Source organism: Poecile atricapillus, chromosome 16 (genome assembly GCF_030490865.1).
Source record: "Poecile atricapillus isolate bPoeAtr1 chromosome 16, bPoeAtr1.hap1, whole genome shotgun sequence".
In the NCBI taxonomy this organism is placed as follows: Eukaryota; Metazoa; Chordata; class Aves; order Passeriformes; family Paridae; genus Poecile; species Poecile atricapillus.
In genome coordinates this window covers 10,569,306-10,587,747 of record NC_081264.1, presented here as the reverse complement: position 1 = coordinate 10,587,747, position 18,442 = coordinate 10,569,306, and the positions used below count along the sequence as shown (strand labels likewise).

The 18,442-nt window shown below is 50.5% G+C and overlaps 1 protein-coding gene across 2 annotated transcripts in view; it reads left to right on the top strand.

Moving 5' to 3' along the window:
• MSI1 (musashi RNA binding protein 1) overlaps positions 1-18,442 on the top strand; it is a 29,070-nt gene that overhangs the window by 8,990 nt on the left and 1,638 nt on the right. The window contains exons 7-14 of one of the 2 annotated variants that reach the window (XM_058851703.1): positions 8,627-8,675; positions 10,674-10,756; positions 11,396-11,513; positions 13,115-13,195; positions 14,444-14,500; positions 17,305-17,373; positions 17,499-17,653; positions 18,129-18,194. In XM_058851703.1, coding sequence (XP_058707686.1) covers positions 8,627-8,675; positions 10,674-10,756; positions 11,396-11,513; positions 13,115-13,195; positions 14,444-14,500; positions 17,305-17,373; positions 17,499-17,653; positions 18,129-18,170 — 654 coding nt within the window. In that variant the 3' untranslated portion in view covers positions 18,171-18,194. The remainder of the gene's footprint in view (positions 1-8,626; positions 8,676-10,673; positions 10,757-11,395; positions 11,514-13,114; positions 13,196-14,443; positions 14,501-17,304; positions 17,374-17,498; positions 17,654-18,128; positions 18,195-18,442) is intronic. The other variant, XM_058851704.1, reaches the window with a different exon arrangement.

Below are 18,442 nucleotides of genomic sequence, written 5' to 3'. Positions count from 1 at the left end.
CTCCTTTTAACCTTGACAGTATCCCTGCTAATTCAAAGAAGAAGCATGTTACAGAGCACTCAGTTTCCAGGCAGTTCTAGTTGCTCTAGTCTGAGCAGTCCTTTCCAGCTCTTTTGGGGTACAGTTACGTTTCTCTTGTTTAATGGTTGTGTGCCGAGAGGTGTCCTGACATCAGGTGACTGACAAGGACTGATTGTGTGAGACTGTTTTCTGGAGTGGGCAGGAGGGATTGTTCTGCATAGCTCAGTGCCATTCATTTCTGAAAAACCAGTGTGCCAGACAACATCCAGTGCTCCAAATCTGTGTGAGGCTGGGGCAGTTGTCCCTTTGGCTCTGGGGAGTTTCCATGGAGAGACGTTAGGGCTGGTCAGATTGACTTGCTGTTTTCAGGGCAGTATTCTGACTCATCTGTTCACTTCAGATGAGAGATTCCTCGGAGCTCTTGTGTAAAGCATCATTCCTGGCCTGTAACCATCTTCCAGACTAAGCCTCAAATAATTCACCCATGGTCAGGAGATCTGTTTCCTGAGAGATTCTCTACAGTAGATAGCTTGGTATGGCTGATGGGCGGGATCAGTGGGAAAGTGCATTTCAGGGGAAAGCCTTGTGGCCTTCAGCTCTGGAGTTCTGAGCTCTGAATGTGCTGTTGTATGGTTTATAGAGCTAAGCAAAGCCTGTTGCTGTCAATTTCAGCTGTGACTCATAGAAAACATGATTTTGATACACATTCTCTCCTGGTGGCTCTGTATGATGTGTTGCGGCCACCCAGGTGTCAGAGGTCTCCTAGAATCCCATCTTTACAGGTATCCCAGACACCACAAGTGGTCTTCATCTCTTTGATTTATAGCATCTTTAAGTGAGAGGTCCTGAAGCTCCAGTCATGGTCTCCTCATCTCAGAAAATGATTTTTCATTCAGACTTTCCAAGTCACTTGGGTCTAGCGCTGCTTATGGAATTGTTATCAGGACTGTGTGAAAAGGAACTGTTAAGGATGCTCTTTTAAAGTATTTCTTTAGAGGACTTACCCTCTTAGGAAAGAGCTTTGTAACTATTCCCTTTTCTTTGAAGTGGCCCCATAGTTACCTGGGATATGGCAGGACAAAACTTGCTCCTCTTTCCTCCCGCCTGTCCAGGAAAGGCATGGGAACAACTTAGGACCTAGAGAAGAGAGAGCTGAGAGCACCAAGGCATCCTGAGGAATCAGGATTCCTCAAGCTCAAGGTGCCAGGGTCCCCGGGGTGATTTTTAGTCAGTTGTTGAGAATCCAGTGGCAAGCTCACTTTGGATCTTGGCTTCAGGGGGAGATCATGCTCTGCTGCTGAGGACAGGGGAGTCCAGGCTGCTGGATGGCTTTGGTATGAAAGTTTGTACATAACCCTCAGGCCACAAGCCTGAGTGTGTCTCAGATTTGCCACCACTTCAGGTCTTTAAATTAGGATAGATGCTTTTGAAAAATACATTTTAGCCCAGACAGAAAGCATGTACATGCTGAAGGAATTACAAGAGGAAGTGCTATGGCCTGCAGAACAGATGAGGTCAAATTAGATTATCATAATGTTCTCTCCAGTTCAAATCCGTGAACTGCAGCTCACAAGTCTCCCAAGGTGGTTCGTGTCAGTGCATCTCAGGTCAGAAGCAGGACACCTCCTACATCCATTAGCAGGAAGAAAATGGAAGTTTACTTGGGCTGCAAAAGAAATGTTTTTCTATTTCATTAGACAAAATTCCCAAATGTGATTTTTCCATTTTGGCATTTTTGCTTATTCTCCTATTTTTGTTTTGTTTTGTTTCCTTGCTGTGTCCAAATCCTTCTCTCACCTTTGTAAAATGGAAGTGGCAAAAGAAAGGTGAAAATGTGTGAAAAGGAAATCCATGAGTATTACTTAGTGATAATGCAATGGAGGGAGAGGCTAGAGGGAGAGGCTGCCACCCCAGTTCTTCATATCAAAATACTTGGTTTTAACAGGCACAAAAGGTGAAGCTTTCAAAGAGGATCCCAAATACAGTGTGAGTGTCTCTGCTTCAAAGAGGAATCAATTGGGGGTTTTTTCTCCTTCCAAAACTCTGACTAAAATATATGGGCTGCTATTTTCCTGAGAAAGAAAATAGAAATTTATTTTTTTTTAGTACCGAGAGAGAGACTGAGAAGTGATCTCAAGCTGGCTGTGGCTTGTCAGGTGCAGCTTTGAGGGTTTTGAGCATAGCGAGATCTCTAGGAAACACTTCTGTGGTTCCAAAACTTGAATCTCTCTGAGATCCAAGCTCAGGCCATGCACATGCTTTTTAAAGGAGATTATTTTTTCAACTGTAGGACAGAAGTCCTGGAAAGACTTTCATTCACAGTATGTGTAGCCAAGTAGTTTGACTTAAGTTGGATGGTGTTGAAGATCTTTAGACAGCACAAGGAATTATTTTGACAGTTTCTGTAGATTCAGGCTACTACCCTCACTGCAACCTGCAACAGAGAGGAGGAAGGTGTCTTGGACCTACCACCTCAGTCCTCTGTCTAGTTCAACATATATGAGAATGCCAGAGGAGCTCAAGTTGCAGCTTCCTCCTTTTCTGCTTCGACCTGTGGGAACATGTTGTTCTATATTATTTTTGGGGGGGGGGGAAAGAGGTTGTCCATCAGAGTAATTTTTTTGGACTGTTGGGTCTTTTATCTTGTAAGCAAGGTTATTTGTGTCAAATCAAAACTGAAAAAACTCAGATCATCTTTCTAATGCAAGAGTTGGTCCGATGAAGTTTTCTGGTAGAGAAAGTCATATAAATTGTAAGATAAGAGGAGGCTTAGAACAAATAGTCGTTTTATCATGGAGCATATCTAAACTGTGAAATCTTTGCTGCAGGATATTGTTGCTAAAATTTACATAGGCTCCAAAATGATTGGGCAAATTCATGGAAGGTCTTTTAACATACACAGATACCCCTTTGAAAACAGAAAATCTCCAAATCACAGTAGCTTGGATGGGGATGTAGTGTTCTGGGCACTGTGGTAATATCCTTGCCATATCTTTATGCTGATCCAAAGTTGTCTGTTGGTTGATATCTTGGGAGATTTTGGGCAAGGCAGAGCTTTGCTCTAACTGGGTGCAGCTGGTCTTTTGTTTGTCATCAGGAGAGAAGGTGATCTTAAGAGAAACTGGAAGTGCAAAGGTCCTGAAAGAAATGGGGGCCTGCACCCGAATCAGGCTTTTGAACTCATGGTTTTGTTGTGTGCTTTTGCATTTGGTGAAGCAGCAGTGCAGGAAATACATTCACAATGACGTCTTTGCATGACTCACTAATCAGTTGCAGCACCAAGGGTGCTTGGAAAGTGCTTAAAACCAGTCTGCATCTCTCACTGGGCCTGAGGTAATTGTGTGTGGATGAGTCGGTGATGAAAGCTCAGCCTCTCAGTGAGGCAGCTCTTGCCCAGAGAGAGAGCTCTCCTCTCTAAAAATACCCTGGAAGCAAACAAGAAAAAGGATCTGAGGTCTGAGGAGGGTTCTGACCTTTAGTCTGCCATCTAATACTCCATCCAAATTGTGGACCTGAGAGGTCCTGAGGTGAGATTAGGGTGATGGCTGTTACTGCCGCAGTGAGGGAAGATCACAGTATCTGAGGTGCTGGATCTGATGAGGGTTTGTAGGTTTGTCACAAATGTATATTCATGTACTCCTGCCAGAAGAATGAGGTTGTTGACTTGGGTGTATGAAATGAGTTTCCCCTGCTTACTAATGGGAGTACCTTCAGATATGATGGCAAATGTCTTTAAAGCAAGACTTGTTTCTGTGATTACAGTGGCCACGATTTTCCTCACTTTGGATTGGGAGAATGTTAATTAATTAATCCTTAATCTGCTGCTCTCTGGAAATTTCAGGGATCAAAGCTACTTGTCAACCTGCTGTGGATTTCCAAACTGGATTTTGGATTTTCTTCCACAGATCAGAGGGCAATTTATGTAAATTCTCACACATAACATGGTTGCCATGAACAGATGGGGAGGGGAGGAGAAGGGGAATCTGATCACCTCTCTTGTGGCAGTAGGCAGTTTGGCCTGTGGTAACAATGCCTCTGGAACAAAGGGTTCTCTGTGCTCCGCATCTGGTAGGCACATAGCCAAAAACACTCTAGCAGTAATGGTCATTCAGGTCTTCTGGGGTTCATCTGATATTTGCCAGGTGCCTGTGTGAGAGTGGGCAAGGACACCTGGACAGGCCGTTCTGCTCTCCTGTGGCATGGAGCAGGTTCTGTCCCCTTGGCCAAGTCTCATTCCCAGAGTTCTGAGAGTGGGTCTGCAGAGCAGGGTAAGATGGACACAGCACACCTGTTCCCTGGAGCCAGGCTCTCTGGCCATGCATCTTCCCCCCTGGAATTGGCCTGCCCTGTTTGTGCAGCTGGGAGAACCTCACAGGGTTTTTGATGCTGTCTGTCTCTTGACAGGATGGCTGAGTGGTTTCTAGATAGTTTGGTTTCTATTTTCCATATGGAAGCTGTCTCAACAGTTACTATTTTTCTGCCTGACTTTACTACAAATACATTGCTGTGATTCCTTCTAGGACGAGCTCAGACATTTTATTTGCAGTTCAGGTGGAAGGTCCATCTCCACAAGCCCTTTGCTTGAATATTTACAACTTTCAGAATCTACCTTTGTGAAAGTGCATCCAGTGTTTCTTATTAAACTGGTATTGGAAATTATTATTTTTTTAAATCTGCATGAGGATGTCATTGGGCTCCCCCATAGCAGATAACTAGGAATGAAACAGGAAAATGGAAAGATTTTAAAGTGGGACTAAACTTCTGAAAACCCTCAGGGTATTTTGGCCGAGGCTGAATGGATCATTTGTGATTATGGCACTTTTAAGTGAGAGGTGCTGAAGTTTCAGTCGTGGTATCCTCATCTCAGAAAATGCTTCTTCAGACAGACTTATTTGGAGTTATTTGGGTCTAGTACTACTTCTGGAATTGCACTGGGACTGTGTTGAAAAGGAACTGTTGAGGATGCTCTGTTAAAGCATTTCTTAGGGGGACTTACTCTATGGGGAAGGGACTTTCTTTGAGTGAACTCTTCACTCTTCCAAGTAGCTTCAGTTTTTTAGCACCTGGCAGGACAAAACTTGCTCCTCTTTCCTCCTGCCTGTCCAGGAAAGGCATGGGAACACTTAGGCCCTAGAGAGAAGAGAGCCGAGAGCACCAAGGCATCCTGTCCTGATTCCTCAAGCTCAAGGTGCCAGGGTTCCAGGGGTGATTTTTAGTCAGTTGTTGAGAATCCAGTGGCAAGCTCACTTTGGATCTTGGCTTCAGGGGGAGATCATGCTCTGCTTCTGAGGACAGGGGAGTCCAGGCTGCTGGATGGCTTTGGTATGAAGGTTTGTACATAACCCTCAGGCCACAAGCCTGAGTGTGTCTCAGATTTGCCACCACTTCAGGTCTTTAAATTAGGATAGATGCTTTTGAAAAATACATTTTAACCCAGACAGAAAGTATGCAAAAAAGTCACTTGTCTTTTTTAGCTTCTTGTTTAGGGGAGGCATAGGAACACTTAGGACCTAGAAAGCAGGGAGCACCAATCATCCTATCTTGATTCCTCTAGCTCAAGACACCAGGTTCCTGGGGGTGATCATTTACATGGGCATGTCGTGACACAACAAGGGGGAATGGCTTAAAACTGGGAGAGAAGGTTTATGCCGGATCTTAGGATAAAGTTCTCTGTGAGGCTGGCGAGGCACAGCTTGCCCAGAGAACCTGTGGCTGCCCCATCTAGGGGTAGGTTCAAGGCCGGGTCGGACGGTGCTCGCAGCAACCTGGTGGAAGGTGGAGGTGATGAATCCCTCGGGAATGCCGATTCGCCTGTGCTGGGGTGCCGGAGGCCCCCGTTGGGTGCCCTCCCGCAGCCCATCACAGGCCGCGGGCACGGAGCGCTGCGGGGCGGCTTTGTGAGCCGCTAATCCGGGCCCCAGCTGCCATGGCGGCCGCGTTGCCATCGCGACGGCCCCGCCGGCGGCCGCCTTTGTTGGGGCCCGGCGCGGCCCAGCCGGGAAAGGCCCAACGCGGCGGCGGGCGGGGAGGGAAGAGCGGGGGTGGGGGCGGTTGCGGTGCTTCACCACCACAATAGCTGCCCGGTTATGGCTGGTGGTGCTTGGAGAGTCAGTGCGGGCACAGCTCTGGTGGGTGCTGGATGTGGTGCCTCAGTGTGCCCAAGTAATGTAAGGTGTCCCCTGTAGCAAAGGTTAGGGGGGATCTGGGCCTTGCTTCAGGTGTGTGCTGAGACCACCCAACTCAGCTCACAGGCTGCCTTGAAAGGAGACATAAAGATGTTCATGTGTTGGTCTTAATGGCAATAAAATACATCAGTTATAGCCACAGACAGAGTTGAAGCCCTGGAGTTGTGTACATATATATATATATGTGCACACCTATGTACGGTATAATATTTAGATTTTAGTGGGAAACAGCTATCAAATAGAGTACATGTGCTACAATAAATACGTTTTTGCAAGGCAAGTACGTTTTGGGGTTCTGGGTAGACACCTCAAAGCAGAGCCATCAGTAAAAGCACAGAAGAAGGAAGGCTGCAGTTCTCACAGCATACACTATGGTTTGGGATGAAGCAGTTGCACATCTTCTGTCTCTGAGTGCCTGAGCACTGGGCAGTGCCCAGCTATTGCCTGGGAAATTGCTGTGCCAGGAGTTTGTGTGGAAGTGCAGTGGGCTCTGCACTTGCAGTTGCTCCTGCTTCCCAGGCTCTGCAGAGAGGAGGGTTGGTCAGGCAGAGTAAGTCAACAGTGGGCCTGTGCTCATTGACACTAGTTTTTTGTTTGTTTGTTTGTTTTCTTGTGCCCATCTCTCATTGTGATGGGTTTGTGGTCTCCAGCTACCTGAGCTGGGAGTGGCACTGCTTCAGAGTGCCTTTGAGCTTTCTCCCAGTGTTTACTGGGGAGGAGAACAGCTGTTTCTTCAGCCTTCTTGTGAACTGGATGGGGGAATGGATCTAGATTTGAAAATGAGCAAAACCAGATAATAAAACCTGTTGAACTATTTTTAAGCCACATCAGCTTTCCCTCCAGTACATCACAGTAGTGCTGTACCATGAAGGGAAATGGTGCATATGTGGGAATGTGGCAATGGGGAATGACAGGTGAGGAGCTGCCCTCAGCGCCCATCTCCCTAATTGTGTGTTCTGGGAAGCTGCTGAGGAGTTGCTTCGGGTCTGTGTCAAGGCTTTTGTCCCCTGCGGCTCCAGGCTGGATGCTTGGCATGTTTTTCAGGTGTTTGTTTACTTGGCTGAGGGAGGCTGAGCCAGGATGTGAGATGTGAGGATGAGCCAGGATGTGTGTGAGATGAGCAGGAGCCAGGTTGTCTGTTGTCACCTGGAGAGGATGTGTTAGACAAGGCCAAGGGCATCAAATATGATCTCTGTCTGCTTATGATGGTACTGGAAATGTCAGCAAGGGCTCCTTCCATCCACCTGGCCCTGAGGTGGAGCTGGGTGTCCTGTGTTGTCCTGGGCACCTGAGAGTAGGAGCCTTTCCCTTTCCTGACTGGACCCTTTCCTGTGGAGTCTCCATGGGCAAAGCCCGTGGCTGCCTGTGCCAGGGCACGGGCAGCGCTTTGCCCTGTCCAGTGACTGTTCAGGAGGAGACAGCAATGCAGCTTCTTCCTGGGGCGAGGCAGGGGAGTAATCCTGTAGAGTTGGGGGCATGCAGGGCTTGCCTCTCAGGGAGCGGCTATCTCACATGGAGAAGGAGGAGGGCCAGGGCAGCTGCTGGCCAGAGACTGCTGCCACCTCCCCTGAGCACTTGCACGTCCAGTTTCATAATCGGATTAAGGCAGTGGTATTAGAGGAGGGATGGGTCAGTGGGACAGGTTTACACCGGGGCTTACACGGAGGGGATTGGAGAGTATTTTTTAACCCTGCTCGGGCTGACCTGTGGAGCGGATGCGGCTTCGCAAGGCAGCACCCGCGGGAAGATGGGGGGAAAAGCGGGACCAGGCGGGGATGTGCCGGGGAGGAGAGCAGCCCCGGGCCGGCTGGGGGATGGGATCCGGCCGCCCCTCCCCCCGGCAAGGCAGCCCTGCTCAGGCCTTGCAGTAAATTTGCTCTAATTACAGCCTCCAGCAGTGGGAAACCTCACTTAGAGGAAAGGCTCCTCTGGGGTGGGGGTGGGGGCGCTTCCCAGCTTTCCCAGGCAGGCTCTGTTGTCTGAGGCCTCCGCTTCCCCTGCCGCTGGGAGGCCCCTTATTCCTCTCCCCTCTCCAGCTTTGCTTCTCTGCCCCGCTTTGATTCTCCTCTCCTTTGAGGCCGGGATTTGGGAACAATGCCCTCCCTGCTCCTTGGCCCCCGGCTGGAGCCGCAGGCAAACAATCGGGGTCGCTTGCTGCCAGGGGCTGGGCCGAGAGGGCTCAGCTCAGCAGCACCTGCCCCGGGCTGGTGGGGGGACCAGGACCATGCTGGCTGTGGCTTGGGGAAGTGCCTGGTGTGATAACTTATGTATAGTGCATATGTGTGCACACCCTTCTTGGGTGACAGGATGTTTCATCTTGATCCCCTCAGGTTTGGGGAGGCCAGGGAAGCTCTGAACAATTGTGCTGGAGGATGCTCGTTGCAGCAGTAATAATCTGACTGCAGCCATTCTCTTTGCAGGTGGATGATGCGATGCTGATGTTTGACAAGACAACCAACCGACACCGAGGTGAGAGCTGTCTTCTGGCCCTGGGAGAGGTTACTGCAGAGGGTTTGCCTCCTGCCTTGCCTAGGGAGGGGTTGGTATCCCAGCAGCAGGGGATGCAGGTCGCAGCTGCTCTTTATCTTGCCTCCAGTCGCCCCATTCTTTTGGATCTGCATCCTTTACCAGTGGCCCTCTCAGCACAGAGAGCTTTTGTCCAGTGCGTTTCCTGTGCTGTAAACTCGTCGAGTTGCAGATATGTGAGAGGAGACGCCCCCCTCCTCTGCTCACCTCTGTGGCTCCAGCCTGCAGTGTGTGTCTTACCTTGTCCCGAGTAATCTGAGCTCTGGGAAAGCTGACACGAGAGCCTGAAGAGTGCCTGCTTCTCGCCCCTTCCTCGGCCTGGAGCCCACTTGTGCTCCCAGGTCACCTTTTCTTACCCGAGTCCTGCTGGTGGAGTCTGGTTACAGGATGGAAGCAAGGCTATACTATTTGTGCTATAGGGACCCAGCCCATCCATGGGCATCCCTGCCTTCCTGGTGAGTCCTCAGACCGACTACCTGGTGGTGTGGCGGGGCTTGACTCTTGCATCCAACTTGGAGATTTAATGGCAACAACTTGACCTGCAAACTTAGCTTCAGCCTCTTCCCAGTCAGGGTCAGTAACAGCCCAGTGTTGGCTGCTCTCCTGTGTGTTGTTTGAATCACTTCCAAGCACTCCTGCCCCCAGAGCAGCAAGGGAACTCTCCCTTCTGCTCTTGCTACACTCTGTGCCCTTCAAATTTTTACTTTTTTCTAAAGCCATTAAATTTACTCTGACTGCCAGGCCTCGGCAGTCCTAGGATGCTGTTCCAGCTTCATTTTGAAAGGGAAGAAGCATTAACCCCTGTTCCTCCATGGGTGCCTTCCAGTCACTGGTCCAATTAGAGCTGTTGGGCATTTTGGGAGGCAGCAGGGAGAGCTGCCAGCCACTGTGTCAACAGTGAGTGGCTCAGCCCAGGGCATAGGAGGCCTGGTGGGGGTTTAATGGGGCTCAAGATTGCTTTTGACATCAGGGTTTTTCTGCTGAATTCCTGAGCTCCTGTGCTTGTGAGTGTTGAGGTGAGTGATGTGAATCTACCTGGGCACAGACAGATGGAGGAGTTTATAGTGAGATGTTTCTGGCAGTGTGGAGAAGAGGTGGGGTTCTAGGCAGTGGATTCCCATCTGCTTTTAAATGTTATTTTACAGTGCCATGGAATTGGCCAGCTCTGGAAAGCGGAAAGTTCTGCTTAATCCCAGCTTGCTTGCACAGCAAGCTTTAAGACATCCTCCCACCTGCCTCAGTTCTCCGGAAACGGTTGCAGTCAGCTTAGAGGAGTTCAGTCTGCCCACCCGAGCTGGGCTTTGCCAAAACTGTCAGCAAAGGGGTTGGTGAGAGAAAGGAGGTGTGAGTGTGGGCCAGGGGCCAGGAACACGCTGTCCTGTCTTACCCCAGATACAAACCTTACTTTGGTGAAACTTTGCAAATGACTGTGCCTGTATCTGCCTCGCTGTGTGCAGCTGCACTGCTGATCTGTGCCTGCTCACACGAGGCTTTATGGCCAGTGCCTGCGAGGGAGGGAGCTGCAGGGTGTTCCTGCTGGTGGGATGCGTTTAGCGAGGGTGGTGATGTCCTGGCAAACAGCTGTTGGTTTCCCCACCGATTCTTTGTGTGAGCATCTGCCCAGATCCTCCCCAGTGTTACCAGCCATGTAGTTTGCCTTGCAAATAGCAAAGTTTAAAAAAAAACAACAAACCTGTGTTTGAGACCAGTTGGGTTCAGAGTGGGTGGGAAGTACAGGATGAGTAGGAGAGGAGAATCTATAAGAGGACAGTCCTCTTCTTGTGCATAAAAGTAAAATTTGCTGGAGAGAGAAGATGAGTGACAGCTGTTTTCGAAAGGGCTGATTGTACTGTGCTTTTCTCCTGCCAATAAAAGGCTGTGAGTAGAGGGTTCAAACTGTGAGAGGTCTGACCTGATCAGGGAGTTTTGCTTTTTCTTCAGGATTTGGGTTTGTCACATTTGAAAGTGAAGACATTGTGGAAAAAGTGTGTGAAATCCACTTCCATGAGATCAACAACAAAATGGTAAGTGTCTGGGGCAGAACATGGGGGAGCAGGGACAGAGTTGTGGGAGAGAGCAGAGCAGTGGCACAGGGGCAGGATGCAAGGCTCTTGGGTCCATGCATCTTCTTTGCAGTAGGGAATTAGATTCAGTTTTTTTTCCCCAAAAATCACAGCAGTCAGTCTGGGGAAGAAACTCACTGTATGGAGGTGAACAAGCATAATACTGAGTTCTGAAGTAGAGCTAACTAAGCAAGGCATTGTGCTATGCTTGGAGGTTTTGAAGTTACACAAAACCTTGTAGTGGCCTGGGAGGGGGCAGGTTTTACCTTTATTCAGAAATGAGGAAAATTAGGCTTTGGGGCTCTGGTGCAGGGTCAGGTAGAGCATCAAGGGCAGCACCAGGAGGAGAAAAGCAATGTTTGAGCTCCCCGTTGCCTGTGGTGGCTGCAGAGCAAGAGGGAGGGCTGGCACCGCGGGGGCTGGGGACAGCGATGCCGGGGAAGGGCAGCGGAGCGGGCTGACGGAGGTGGCTGGAGCTGGGACGTGCTGTCACGCAGGCAGCCCTGCCTGGCCTGCCTGTGCTCTGTGGCCGTGTCCTGTGACGACAGCCTGTGATCCAGCCTGTGACAGGCGAGCCTGATCCTTACTTTCTTGTGGCAGGTGGAGTGTAAAAAAGCTCAGCCGAAGGAGGTGATGTCCCCAACGGGCTCTGCACGAGGGCGATCCCGAGTAATGCCTTACGGGATGGATGCCTTCATGCTGGGGATCGGCATGCTGGGTAAGCCCCCGGCAGCTCTGCCGCTCTCCCCCCGCTCCCGGCCGTGCCAGGCAGCAGCTTAGAGGTTTATTCCGGGAGCGGCGAGGCGGCCAAGGGCAGCGCTCCCCGTGCGGGGCCGCCAAGGGCAGCGCTCCCTGTGCGGGGCCGCCGGGACCTGTTCGCGATCCCAACTTGCCCTCTGGTGGCACCTGGAAAAACTGCAAATGTGCCACAGCTGCCCTGTGACAGCCGGGCCGGCTGGGCACAGCCCCTGCGGGGCGGTTCTGCCCCTCGGCAGCTCCTTCACGGTCCCGCAGTGCCGTGGCACATGCACAGCAATTCCCTCATGTGGAATAGGATAACTGCAGAGCTGAGTGTGGAGTAATCTGTACCCAGGCATCTTCCCCCCTCCACTTCTACAGGCTTTCTGATGAATTAATTCATTAAAGAGCCCCTAAGCTTCCACTTGAAACAACGGTTTGTGTAAATGTCCCCACTGCCACTTTAAAGACTGTTAAAATGCCCTAAAAGTTCTAGTTGAGTATTGTCTCACTCTGTTCCCTCTCTCTCAGGTACAGCAAATATCTGGTATTGCAGGGAAAGCTATACATTTATCATGGGACTGTCTTGTAAGGAGAAGTTGGTGACAAGCAGGCTGGGTTTCACATCTACCGATGGTCCCAAGGCAAAATTATTCCGATAAAAATTGAAACAACAACCAAAAAAAAGTCTTTTGTAGCCCTATCTTCCAAGTCCACAAAACTTCATGCCTAGATCTGAGAAGTCAGCATGATCATTCCAGTGTGGGTTCTGGTCCTGGCTTCTCTCTCTTCTCACTTTCATTGGAGCCAGGACTGAGCTGACCCAAGAGCACTGTTTGCTCAGGATCGTTGCTGGGCAAGGTGTACTCAGCCTGGCTCTCAGTGCTAAGCCTGCTGAGTAGCAGTTAGTCACTGAACAAAACCCCCAAAAGGGCATTTTTCCACCAATGTTTTCACTTGACTTATTGAAGGAAAATAAATCTCCAGCCTGTGGTTTTAGGTTTTGCCTTTTCTAAGCTATCTGAATTTTAAAGCAGCAAGACTCAAACTGAGTCACTGGGAAATCCACAGACTCTTGTCTTAGGAGATCTCAAATCAAATATTCATCTGTGAGTCAATGCCCTGCATTCTCACTGGCTTGTTCCCATAGGTGGTCAGCTTCCTGGGGAACAGCAGGAATTGTGCTCCTACCTGTGCCAGGAAGAAATGTTCTTTATACCTGCATTCACCAGCCCTTCTAGTGCAAAAGTGACTCAGAGCTATTCAGCCTTTCAAATGTCCCTTCCTCCCTGATCTCCTGTTTGTAAATCCAGCTGATGCATCAGAAAGCCTTAGCCTGCAGAGCTGTGAGTCTGAGAAGGAAATCTCCATGTCTTTACGTGTTTGGAGCAAGGAAAAATTAAATGGGCCTGCTAAAACTCCACTGCAGGCTCGTACATGTTGTGCACTCTGCCTGGCGCTGTCCTGGGGCTTCTGCTGCTACCCCTCTTTCTGCTGTCTAATGCCAAAGGGTGCTCATGCTGCTCAGGAGCAGCCAGACCTTGCCAGCTCGCAGTAACGGAGTCCTTTTCTCTTCCCCAGGTTATCCAGGCTTCCAAGCTGCTACCTACGCGAGTCGAAGTTACACTGGTATTGCACCTGGTTACACTTACCAGTTCCCTGGTGAGTGGAGCTCTCCCTGCTCTGTTTTTTCGTCTGCCTTCAGGTGATGGGAGCCCCTGGCATGATTTATAACCCAGGCTCTGCCCCTTTTACCCTTTCCCCTGTTTGGTCTTTCTTTAAATTTGAGATGGATGTGGAAGGGGGATTGGAGAAGCCCTGGAATAGGTGGGAACAGCTTGTCCTTCATTAGGATTGTCCTCACACTGCAGTGGCAGGAAAAGCCCAAGGCTGCTCCGACATCCTTTCTGCTGGCCTCCTCCGCAGGGCTGCTGCTGTGACACAGAAGGGCCCCGCAGCTCTGCCTGTCTCACTGCCTTTGTGTGTGTCTGTCTCTCTTTACCAGAGTTGCCACCACTCTGAAAGTAGCACAGAATGTTAAATCCCATGTGCCAGGGAACTCCTGGGCACGCAAAAGGCAGGTGCCTGCAGCACCGCAGTTGTGTTCTGAACAGTGCCTGGACCACTCACAGCCTTCACAAAGCATCTGCTGGGCCAGGGGGCTGCAGATCTCCTGAAAACTGGGTAGTTTCAAGCTTCCAACACTGCCATGTGCTCAGAGCATGGATTCAGCAATCAATGGCTGGAACCTGCTGTGCCGCAGCTGCTCAGAGCTGTGGGGCCTCCCCTCCTGCTCTCTGCCAGGCCAGGGACTCTTAAGGGACACACTGTGCTATTGCTATTTTCTAGAGTTGTGGCAACTCTGAGCATCCCTTCCTTACTCCATCCCTCAGTGTGATGATTGATATATGAAGTTTTGATATTAAGGGCTGGGAATGGGAAGTTTCCTCTTTGTCTGAGGTGAGCCCAGGCTGACTGGCTGAAAGTTGCTGTTGCCTCCTGGCTGCCTGGAAGCTCTCCATGAATCTAGCTGTAGTGGCTTCAAATCCCTCATTGTAAACCTGTGCCAGGCAGAGTGTGGCACTTACTGAGCACCCACTGGCCTTGCCGCTGAGAGGTCAGATTGGCTGGGTTACAGAGTGCTCCAGGGCAGACCTGAGGCTACTCAGTGATGCTTGAACTCGCCCTGCCCTGGCCACATTTATTCCAAGGATAAATGGATCCTTTCAGCCTTCAGGGCAGGAGTCCAGCACCTTTCAGCACCAGTTATAAATCAGTTTACAGAAGACACTGGCCTGGTCGCAGTCTGGCTGCAGACTGCTCCCCCAGCAGACCCCGGCTGCTGTATCTCTGGGGGTCTCCCTCGGGGCGTTTGATGAGTTCCTAAGCTGTCTTGCATTTCATTTTTAGAGTTCCGTGTAGAGCGGACCCCTCTCCCGAGTGCCCCCGTCCTCCCTGAGCTCACAGGTCAGTCCCACTCATTTCCTAAACTCACAAGCTGGAAGGGGAGAAGGGGGCTTTGGGCTGTTTCAGTGGTGTTGCTGCTCCACAGCCTGGTGAAGTTAGACTGGGAATGTGCCTTATTTCCTCTTTCATCTGGATAAGCTCCATCCAAAGCTGGGGATGGAAAGATGGAGAGGCGATCAGAGCCATCATTGCCTCTGAAGAGGGCCGTGCAGGTCCTCTCTTGCTGCTTGCCTCATTTTTTAGCTCCTTGCCCCAGGCAGTATATAAACCAAATATGGAAACTGCAGAGAGCAGGGTGACTTCCACAGGTGAACAAATGGCTTTAACCTGAGCTGTTGCAAAGATGAAATTTGGAATGCTGGGAGGAGGGAGAGGGTGTGAATGCACTCCTGGTTACTCTAATCCCATTTTCCTGGGTAGGAGGGGCTGCAGGGAACGCTTTCCCCACTCTGGGTGGTACAGCTCCCCAGCTACTCCCACCCAGGCTTCGCAGGTAGTAGTGAGTGTGGGGGGACCTTGCAGGACTTTGGTCCTGCAGTGCTTGTAGGGAGCTGTGGAACAAAATGGGAGCAGAGGAACATTCTCAGTGTCCTCAAAGTGCAAATGCCCTCTGCATCCTCAGCCCCTGGGGTGTGTGCAGTGTGTTCTCCCTACATGATATTCCTTCTGTCTACTCTCCCTTCCATGGCCATGTTTCCCCAGCTCTGTCCTGTCCATGGTTTTTGTCATAGAAAAGCAGCTTTGTGTAGCACCCTGCTCCCCGTGTGCCATTTCATTTCCATGATGTTCCTCCTTCCCAGTGCTTCCTTGCCCCCACCTGTTTCAGGGTTTGAATCTCTCTGCAAAGGGGTATGGAAAACCTTCCTGAGAAGCTCTTCTGGAATTAGCAGTACAAACAGGCTTGAAAGGGAGTTTCTGTGGCACAAAACTATGTTAATCCTCAGGGACTCTGTTCGTGAGGATGCTGGGGATGGCAGCCACCAACAAACAAATTTCCCTGAGGGAGGTAGGGGAAAGCTAAATCCTGTTTCCCTCATAACAAAACCCTTCCCTGACACCATGTATGCAGCTGCATAAGCACCTTTGAGCCTTCTGGTTGGCAAGCAAAGCAGATGTGGGTCCAGTTGTTTATTTACATGTGTGTTTTTCTGCAAAACCCATCACATTTGTAGAGGAATGTTGGTGACTTGGTAGAAGTGTTTTTCCCTTCACAACCACCCCCAGCTGTCTTGTACCTTTTCCTAGCAGAGGTGACTCGCCCAGGGCCTGGCTGTCACTGGTGGCCAGGGTACACCAGGGCTCTGCACAGCAAGAAGTTATTAATGCTGCTGTCCTGGCTGGGTGCCACGTTAGCTTACAGTCCTGAGTGTCTCACTGAAGTACCAGCTGGGGATCGTGGCATTCTTCCCTCCCCGATACGCTTACCTCCTGTTAAGCAGGCCCTGCGCAGCCGCTTGGCTGGGCCGTGGTTCCCATGGATAGGCTGGAACTGGCCCTGCGGAGGGCAGGGCCGAGCGAGCTCGAGGGCCCTTGTGCCTTGGAGTGGCTGCAGCACTCATGGGCTGCGCTTCACGGCTTGGTGAGGGGAGCCAAGAGGAGGGGATGGCACAGGCAGGGATGCACGCACGGGTGCTTTGTCACGACAACACAAACCTGGTGTCTCAGCAGATAAGACTGCAAAGGCAAGAAGGATTTTTCTTGGAAAAAGAACTGGAGCTTTTGAGATTACCTCGCCTCCTTTTCCAGTAAAACCACATTCACTCATGTGTTAGGGACTTGCAGCAGGGATGGGGCAGGAGGGTGGCTGCCAGCAGCCTTTCTTTCCCAGAACAGCATCTTTGGGGGTGATGTGAAGCAGTAACATGCCTGCATTGGCCCAGGGCCTGTAATGAGCAGCTAACCTAGATAGAAGCCTCGTATGACGTTTGCTTGAAACAGGCTGGTGCCTGCTACTAAATATTCCCTCCTAAGCTAGTCTGGGTTTCAGCCTTAACGCGATTGATTTGTTCTGACCTCTTTTTATGGTGCTCTAAACAGAATCACAGTGAATTTCACATTCAAGCATGAAATGCTGACCCAGTCATTTTAAGGGCAAAGAGAAACATACTGGCTAGATGCCTCCTGCCCCGAGGGCTGAATGCCTGTGGCAGTAGAGTTGGGAATAGAACTGCTACATATAAATTAAGACTTACTGTTTTAATTAAGCCATTTTTAGTTCCTGCTCCCTAGGTATATGTTTCCTGCTTTTCTACAATGAACAATGAGGTTTTTAGCAATTCAGGAGCAAAACACAGTGTAGGGAGAATGGTATGTCTTGAGCAAAGAAATAGGGAGAAAGAGGCTATTAAACTGTTATTCAAGAATATTACCAAGAGACAGAGGAGGGGCTAAGCCTCAGGATGTTAAGCTTCAGCTGCTGTCCCTGAGCTGTTGTGATTCTCCACATTTACTGCCAAAATCTGGATCTGTTGCTTCAGATTAACTGCATCTTGCAAGCTTAGTTGTGACAGGATACATCTGAAATTGCCCACTTCTCGTTCAGCTCTTCCACACCATGTCTTTGGCTGCTCTGGGGTATGGGCTTGACAGAGCATGGTTCGTGCATTCCCTTGGACATTGGCTGTGCAAAAGAACACTGATAAATTCAGGGCTATGCACTTCCCTGTTGTCATCCTTTAATGTCCTCTGTGATGCACTATAAGCCAGTATGTATGTGTAAGCCCAGTATTTTGCAGTAGGGCTCCCTTCGAGGAGCTTCCCATGTAGCCACAGTGCTCCTGAGATGCCTGTTCCTTCTTTTCCAGCAATCCCCCTCACTGCGTATGGACCGATGGCGGCAGCAGCGGCTGCAGCGGCCGTGGTGCGAGGGACAGGTAACTCCCCTTTCCTCCCCAGCACGGGCTCCTGTCACGGAGGTTTGACAAGGGGCTGCGGGAGGGGGGTGGGACGGGGTTGCATTTTTGGGATCTTGACTACGTAGTTCTGCTGCCTGCTGTAGGTTCCACCCCCAGTCGCACCGGTGGGTTTCTGGGCACCACCAGTCCCGGGCCGATGGCAGAGCTTTATGGAGCCGCCAACCAGGACTCAGGGGTCAGCAGTTACATCAGCGCTGCCAGTCCAGCCCCGAGCACCGGCTTTGGACACAGCCTAGGGGTGAGTGCTCCCCGTGCCCTCTGTGGAGGGAGGGAGATGGGGAGTGGGCTGTGTCTCCACGTGGTGAGGGGGGTGAGCAGCAGTGGGCAGGTCCCTCAGCCCACAGTCTGTTCTCTGGTTATGAAATGCCACCCACTGCAGCACTGGCTGTGCCACTGCTGAGCCCCAGACCAAAATGGACGGTGCAGAGTGCAGCAGCTGACTTGGAGCCCACACCCTTGGTTTCTGCTGGCTCTCCCCAATCACCACTCAAGGTCCTGATCTCCAGTCCTTTCCCTGATCCTAGCTCAGGCTTTCCAAGAGCCCATCTTGGCCTTGACACAGCATCCTGTAATGTGATGTGCTCTTTAGAGCTGGCACCTCCAACTGAGATCAGTTACTCTGTCATCTGGGCCATGACTGAATTTGTTTTGTTAGTAATTCTTCTTCACTGTTCTTTTGTTTGAAGAGTGAGGTTTTAACTCTATCTTCACAGGGTCCCTTGATTGCAACAGCTTTTACCAATGGGTATCACTGAAGCTGGGGACCAAGGAGGCAGGAGGTAAGAGAGCTTTGAACAGGAAAAGGTAATGGGAGAGACAAGTGAGGTTCTGAGCTGGTCTCTGTGCTCAGACTCTCAGCTGAAGCTGTGGATGTTGCTGTGAGGCTCCATGGCCTGACCCAGTCTCTGGGAGGAGTCCTGTGGCCAGCCTGGGGCTCTCTCCTGCACCAGAGGCTTGGCAGGTTGGGTTCCTGCTGAACACTCCCCAGGCTGGGAACAGAGAGTGTCTTAGTGTCTGGCACAAAGAG